Source organism: Sycon ciliatum, chromosome 10 (genome assembly GCF_964019385.1).
Source record: "Sycon ciliatum chromosome 10, ocSycCili1.1, whole genome shotgun sequence".
Classification (NCBI taxonomy): Eukaryota; Metazoa; Porifera; class Calcarea; order Leucosolenida; family Sycettidae; genus Sycon; species Sycon ciliatum.
In genome coordinates, this window is record NC_088652.1 from 2,969,658 (window position 1) to 2,977,607 (window position 7,950).

At 50.3% G+C, this 7,950-nt stretch overlaps 1 protein-coding gene across 1 annotated transcript; it reads left to right on the forward strand.

Moving 5' to 3' along the window:
- Positions 1-659: 659 nt before the first annotated feature.
- LOC135826240 (uncharacterized protein K02A2.6-like) lies at positions 660-4,877 on the forward strand. Its single transcript, XM_065338869.1, has one exon. The coding sequence runs from the start codon at positions 660-662 to the stop codon at positions 4,875-4,877; it is 4,218 nt and encodes a 1,405-aa protein (XP_065194941.1).
- The last annotated feature ends 3,073 nt before the right edge of the window (positions 4,878-7,950 follow it).

Sequence of the window (7,950 nt, forward strand, 5' to 3'; positions counted from 1 at the left end):
GTCTCTAACCTGTCCAGTCCATGTTGTTCGGTAGCGCATTGAATAGCGGAATACTGTGTTGGCTAGCAACAACTGGTGAGAGTTTGCCCAGTCCACGAGCGCCTGGCCGTTTTCGTTGCGGGCCCCTTTGCTGTAATTTCCGACACACGAGGTGACAGCGCTGCCAACTTTGCTGTTGAAGTCCCCCACTCCGATGACAAGCGTTCGTTTGCTTGTCCCATTCCAATGTAATGGTAACTGATGTATATGGCATACTTCCGTATATGGTGCAACTCCCGCACCCCGTATGCACCCGCCTAGAGCTCCTGCTTCCATATGCGCTCGTACAGACTTTCCTTGGTGTTCGTACACACTTCCCTTTTGTGTTCGCACACTGCTTGGAATGTTGTTCTTCGTTTGTTGTCCTCCTTGCTAGTTGTGAATAAACTCTATCTGACACCACATGGCGCAGTGAACATTTCGTCCTGTAGTTTCCATTCTGTCCACACCAACCTAGTTTGTAGTGTTTTACCTGGCCCAGTAGCAGTGTAGCACTCCGTTGGATTTGGATTAGATTACCCTGCAGTTAGTTTGTTAGTTCGTTTTAGATAGGAGTGTTGTTCAATTTATTTCGTAGGACGTAGTCGTGTGAGCTGTCACAACGAGCATTTGTGATCAGCATGGCGAGCAGCGATCCCGCAGCACCTTCTGGTAATGGAGTGCCTGACGTCGCCACGCTCCTGCAGCTCCTGACAACTCAGGCACAGGCGTCTGCACTGCGAGACCAGCAGTTTCAGACCCTGATGGAAAGGATGTCCAACCAGACCAGTACTAGTTCTACAACCCCACCCGCACCCAAGTCTGTGTCCGCAGAACGACCAGTATTGTTATCTACTGCCACAATGGCAGAATTTACCGCTTGGGAGGAGGCCTGGCGTGACTATGCGCAATGCCAATGTCTCGCCAGCCACGACCGCCATACACGTATGTCAGCGTTCCGCCAGGCCCTAGATGAGGACCTGCGCCGTTTCATCCGAGAAGGCATTATCGCCTTCCCGGAAGACGCTGACATTGCTGATGCCATCCCGGTCCTCCAGCAGTACATCCGGCGGCAGAGGAACCCGCTGCTCGACCGAATCGAATTTTACAAGAGACGGCAGCAGCGTGGGGAATCATTTGACTCCTTTTATACGGCCCTCCGTGAACTGTTTCACGCGTGTGACTTTTCTGGGTGTTCAGTATGTCATAACTGCAACCAGGCGATGTGCAACCCCTGCAAGGCAGGCCTGTTGAAATTCAACAACGACATACTACGTGACCGCATTGTGACAGGTGTATTTGAGGACGACGTGCGTCACAAGCTGCTGGCCCTCCAGAACTTGGATCTGGAGGCAACCGTGAAGCTCTGCCGTGCTGAGGAAGCAGCCTGCCAAACTTCCTCTGGCATTCCCTCCAGTGGTCACGTGCACGCAGCTAAGAAATCATCTTATAAACAGCAGAAGGCGAGCCGGCCCGCACCCGTGAAGTCTACACCAGACAAGCCCGCAGGTGACAAGTGTCCCAGCTGTGGTCGCAGTCCCCACACCAAAGGCACATGTCCTGCGAAGTCACGCAAATGTAACGGATGTCAACGTGTCGGACATTTCCAGTCCATGTGCCCGCACAAAGGCAAACCAACAGCATCCGGCAAAGTCGGCCAACTTAAGTTGCAACGTGCCTCTGTTCGACATGGTCTAGAACTCAGTGTCCACACGCAGCTCAACACAGAACCGACCGCCGAAGCCATGACATGGATTCCAGACACCGGCAGTGATGTAGACGCCATTGGGCCAGCACATCTTTCCCAGCTAGGTGGCTTCCCTGAGAACCTTGCCGTCGATTCCGACACTGTTTCAGCAGCAAACGGCACCTCTCTGGTTAGCCTGGGAAAGATTTCTGCCACGCTCTCCATTGGCTCAGCCCAGCACACCACGGTACTTCATGTGTATGAAGACCTTGATGAGGCGTTGCTGTCATGCCAATCTCTCCGTGCTCTTGGCATTCTCCCTGAGTCCTGGCCGCGGATCTCCCGTGTGAAGTCCGAACCCAGTAGTGCAGACATTGCTGATGTTAAGGCTCAGCTGATGCAAGAGTTTGCTGATGTATTCGACGACTCCCAATTGAAGCCCATGGCTGGTCCTCCCATGGAGATAAAGCTTCAATCTGACGCCACACCAACTCGTGTTAATGGTGCCCGCGCAATCCCATTCGCATTCCGAGACCAGATAAAATCTCAACTGGATGATATGGTGATCAATGGAATTATTGAGCCAGTCACTGAACCGTCAGACTGGTGCCACCCGATCGTCATCGCAGATAAGAAGTCTTCTAACGAGAAGCGCCTCACCGTTGATTTGCGTAAACTCAACGACCAAGTCTGCCGACCAACACACCCAGCTCGTACTCCGCGTGACGCCGTGACAGCTATTGGTAAAGCCCGTTTCTTCACCACACTCGACGCTCGTCATGGGTACTGGCAAATACCCCTGTCCGACGACTCGAAGCCGCTCACGACATTCATCACGCCCTGGGGTCGGTATCGCTATTGCCGCAACCCTCAAGGTCTGTCCTCAGCAGGTGACGAATTCAACTGCCGCACAGACGCAGCATTTGACCGCCTCGCTAACTTCGTCAAAGTCGTTGACGACGGCCTAGTACATGACGTCGATTTTCAAGACCACGTCACCCACGTTCGTGACGTCCTTCACCGTGCCCGTGAGCATCACATTACGCTCAGCCCACACAAGTTTGTATTCGGCGCTAGTGAAGTACAGTTCTGCGGATTCGTCATCAATGCTGATGGTTATGCCGTTGATGGTAGCAAGACATCTGCCATTCGCCAGTTCGAAGTGCCCTGCAACCGCACTGACCTCCGCTCGTTCTTCGGTTTGGTCAACCAATGCAGCGACTTCACACCGCGCATTGCTGAACTAAGTGAGCCGCTTCGCCCACTCCTGAAAACCAGCAATGAGTTCGCCTGGGATCAGCAGCACACCATAGCATTCGAAGCCGTCAAAGCCATCCTGACTGAGTCACCAGTGTTAGCTTTCTTCCAACCTGGCAAGCCTCTCCGTCTCGAGACTGATGCATCTGTGAAGAATGGCCTTGGATTTGCCCTATGGCAACAGCATGATGACCAGCAATGGCACCTCATCCAGTGTGGAAGTCGTTTCTTATCTGACGCTGAAACAAGGTACGCTGTAATCGAGCTCGAGTGCCTCGCAGTCGTCTGGGCAGTGCACAAGTGCCGCTTGTATCTATCTGGTGCACAGTTCTCACTAATCACCGACCATCGTCCGCTTGTACCGATTATCAACAGCTACACCCTTGACCAGATTGAGAACTCTCGTCTACTCCGATTGATCATGAAACTTCGTCCGTATCAAGTGAAAGCATCGTGGCGTAAGGGTTCAGAGCACGTATTCGCAGACGCCCTCTCACGACATCCTGTATCAATCCCGACTAGTGATGATGAACTTGGAGAAGATCCAGCACTGTCCTGCCGCAGTATCCGTATCTGTCTACTCCAAGATGGTCCCCAGAGTCTCAGGTTCGCTAAGCTGCGTGCCGCAGCAGCATCTGATCCTGACTACCAGATGCTACTCGGGTATATCCAGAACGGATTTCCCTCAGCACAAAAGCAGCTGCCCGAGCCTCTTCGTGCGTATTGGAACGTGCGTGAACATTTGTCCACCGACAATGGCATAGTCCTGAAAGGTCTACGCATAGTCGTCCCAGCCTCTCTGCGTGCGTCAACGCTGATCGACCTTCACGCAGCCCACCAAGGTCTGACCCGTACCAAACGACGTGCTCGTCAGACCGTGTATTGGCCCGGAATGAACAGTGAGTTAGACACGCTAGTCCGCAACTGTGATGCATGCCGTGAATTTCAGCCGTCTCAGTCTGCCGAGCCGCCCATTTCTGACCGCAAGCCCACTTTGCCATTCGAAAGTGTTAGTGCTGACCTTTTCAGTTGCCAAGGTTGCGAGTATTTGGTATTCGTCGACCGCTTAACCGGATGGCCATGCATCGCCAAGCTTGGTCACTCAGCCACGTCAGCTGACGTCATTCGTCATTTCCGCAGGTGGTTCCCAGATGTAGGCGTACCACAGGTCATTTCAACGGACGGCGGTCCTCAGTTTGCGTCTCACAGATTTGCTGAATTTTGCGAGCGCTGGGGAATCCGTCATATCAAGTCGTCCCCTCACTACCCACAGTCGAACGGACATGCGGAGGCAGCCGTGAAGGCAATGAAGTACCTGGTGGAAAAGACTACCAATGGTGGTAATCTAGACACCGACGCCTTTCAGCGTGGCCTTCTCGAGTGGCGCAATACTCCTGGCACTTCGGGAAAGAGTCCTGCCCAGTTACTGTATGGTCGCCCACTCGTCTCCTTCGTTCTCGCCCAATGGAGCCAGTTCGACTCCCACTGGCAAGACGCCGCATCTGACATGGATGATGTTGATCGAGTAGACCAGCCTCCCAGTCAGCCTCACCGAGAGCTTCCCCACTTGTCTATCGGGACGCACGTTGACATTCAGCACCCGAAGACAAAACGGTGGTCTTCCCGCGGCGTAGTCGTGGCTATCGGTGACCACCGCGACTACTACGTCAAGCTACCGAGTGGACGCGTATATTGGCGCAACCGTCGCTACCTCCGCCCGTACCGCCCTCCTACTCCAGCTTCAACAGCCATGCCTGCATCGTCTCCCGTACCCGACGCTGCACCACAAGCAGTCCCTGTGACTCAGTCGTCGCCACAGTCAACTGTTCAGGTACCACCTCGAACAAGCCAACGTCCCCGGCGACAGAATGTCCCCTTTAACATTATTTCAACGCGTGGACAATCGTACAATTAACACTCGCCCTGTTCAGCTGTTGATGTACATTGTACCTATTCAATTGTCATTCCCATTGTTTCGCAGTTGAAAACCTTCATGTATATAATTTTTGCAATTATCCCTTTTACAAGTCTGTTGGAAGTTGCTGCTGCTCCGCGACATGTCATTTGCTACGCACATGCAATTTTCACATTATTTTTTGTTGATTAGATAAACACTTGTACGTTTTTATCTTAGGAGGGGCATGATGTATATGGCATACTTCCGTATATGGTGCAACTCCCGCACCCCGTATGCACCCGCCTAGAGCTCCTGCTTCCATATGCGCTCGTACAGACTTTCCTTGGTGTTCGTACACACTTCCCTTTTGTGTTCGCACACTGCTTGGAATGTTGTTCTTCGTTTGTTGTCCTCCTTGCTAGTTGTGAATAAACTCTATCTGACACCACAGTAACCGTGGGATAATGTTGGACAATTGTTAGCTACTGATTATGTCAAGTCGCATAGTGTGTTTCCTTTCTGTGAGAGTGTATGGCATTCTAAGTCATTGCTCACCTCGTTGAATTTTGTTGTATTTGAGCATAGGATTCCAATATACTAAACATTATTTTTCTTCCTTTCATGCAATTGTTTTCACTACTTGAATTGTGCTCTACTCCTACTTATATTGCAAATTGTGTTTTTGTTCGCAAGTTAACCCTTTAACCGTCAGACCATACATTTGTGGGTCGAATTCGACCAATCATTTGAAATATTCGCACTGGATTGATTTTTTACCCACGATAGAAAATTTACTATCGATTCGGTCGCAATTTTTTTAAGAGGTTTCGTCACAATAGATCCTTTGCATAATAACGGTCACGTGGTCCGAGACGGGGCATCCTCTTCGATTGTTGTGCAGAGTATCAGTTGTTGAGCATGGTGGAACACTGTATTTTTTCCATTTTGGAGATGGAGGAGAGAGTGTTGAGTGGTTTGCCATCGATGGCCTTGGAACCCGTGGACGAACTGTCAAATGAAGAATGGTCTGTGAAGGAACTGAACAGTTTTCTGCTGAATGAGGGTGCGTATATGTCTGGAAAAAGAAGGAGTTTTTGTAGCGGTACGTTTTCCGCATTCAGTGGATATGTCGGATTACTTTAGATTGAAATGTATTATATTTTCTCTACCTTCTCTCCTCTGTCGATGTAGAGAACACTTCTCTATGCAGAACCCTGATGCTCCTAGAACTGGGAAGGGCACCACTTCCGAGTGTACCTTCATCATGCCCAACATTTCATGTGTCCCAGTGGATGAAGGAGGAACCTCTGTTTCCCAGAGTGAGTGCCACACCATGCTTGCTCGTCTCTAACGCAGGGGCAAGTCGCCGACGACAGTGAAGAGGGAGCTGATGGAGTAGTACTAGTGAACAAGCCCGTGGATAGTGTCTATGAGTTTTACTTTGGTGGCTATGTGCATAATGTGAAAGTCTGTCATATCGTGCACACAGCCACAGCTCGAACTCATATGACTTTCTCCGCACACCTGAGCGATGAGGCTGCCTCTCTCTCCACTTCAACATAAGCAGCTCGAGCAGCGCCAGCAAGCAGTCGATCTTCCAATAGCGAAGACAGGGATGGGTCATGCCGTTTTCTCAACCTTCAGAGTCTCTTGACAGGGCGCTCCATATCTTCGCAAAGGCAAGGATGAAAGTCGTCATGGACAAAAGTGTTCCCAGCACAACACTCTGAACGATATCGCAGCACTGCTGCCCTCTTCTCGCCAGATAGCCAGGATTCCAGAGGCTGGAATGCCAGCATCATCAGGGAACGCATGGAAAGACAAGTGGGTTCCTTAGACTAACGTTAGGGATGACGGTTGCTGCGAACAAGAACCCAACAGTGTTCCTTGGAAAGCATTTCGAAACTTCCTACTTCTGCACTAAAAACACTTCAAATAAAAAAAGGCTGGGGAGTACATACATGAACATCGCATCGGGACCTTGAAAACACAGCCTGTCACAGGAAACTTGATCACGTCCTGCAGCAAACCATGCATGCTGGTTGCATGCCAAGTGTGCAGCGCGTTCACAGCATGCCTCGTCTGGACCCCTCTCGCTTATTGTGAAAAGGGTCTATGGGGTAATGCTCTGACATCACCTTTTTCGGGCTTCAGACTGCGGAGACAATACTACGTTTCCCTTACAGCCAATTGTTGATTCGCACTCGATAGCAAAATGAATATGAAATCGCAGTGTCAATAAACACCCTTAGCAAACAACGGTGACGCTATTTTTTAACAGTACCCGCAAAAGCGTTGAAGCTGAAGCGTAAACAAGTGATGGGGGCTGATTTATCGCTGTGACAAATGGTACGTTTTAGGCCAGCTATTGCGTTGAGTGTACCCATTTCACCTTTCATCGCGTATATGGCGCCATAAATGGTTGTACCGCGCAAATTAAATGCTGTCCTCCTGGCAACAGTGTACTAAAACTAGCGTGCATCCTTCTAAATGTCGAACCCAAATCTCGATATTTTCCCTACGGTAATACCTAACACAATAGGTTTGGCTAAGGGTGTTTAGTATCGTAACCCCATTTATCTAGCGTGACAAGAAAAACCCAGCTACAAACCATTGCAATAGGGGGTGAGAAAAATACGTGAAATCTGGGTTACGAGAAGGCGTGCATATAAAACTCATCAGACTAGAATTCTCTCTGGACCTTTAAATGGAGAAAGTTTGTTTGTGCTTTGTTTCAACATCTCCTCGTCGAAGATGTCTTCGGCCACCGCTGACTGTTCTTCTTCTAGTTCGTCTGGAGTTGGCTCAGCCGAACAACTCCTATCGGGATCATCGATTGTAGAACCAAGTACAGTATTGGCCACTGAGCAGCTGGATGTTGAAGAGTGGACCTGGGAGGGCTTAGCTGAGGAAGTGAAGGATCACAGGTCATTGCTGCGCTTCTTGGCGAGACGGAACGTAATTCAGAATAGCTTACAATGCGCCAGTTGTGAACGCCCTGCAAATCTCAGTAATTGGAAACGTAAAATCGACAAGTATGTGTGGCGTTGCACCGGCTGCAAGAAGACATGGAGCATTCGGACAGGAAAAG

Bases quoted from the DNA above. Each gene is read 5' to 3' on its own strand.
- LOC135826240 (XM_065338869.1), top strand. From the start codon at position 660: ATGGCGAGCAGCGATCCCGCAGCACCTTCTGGTAATGGAGTGCCTGAC.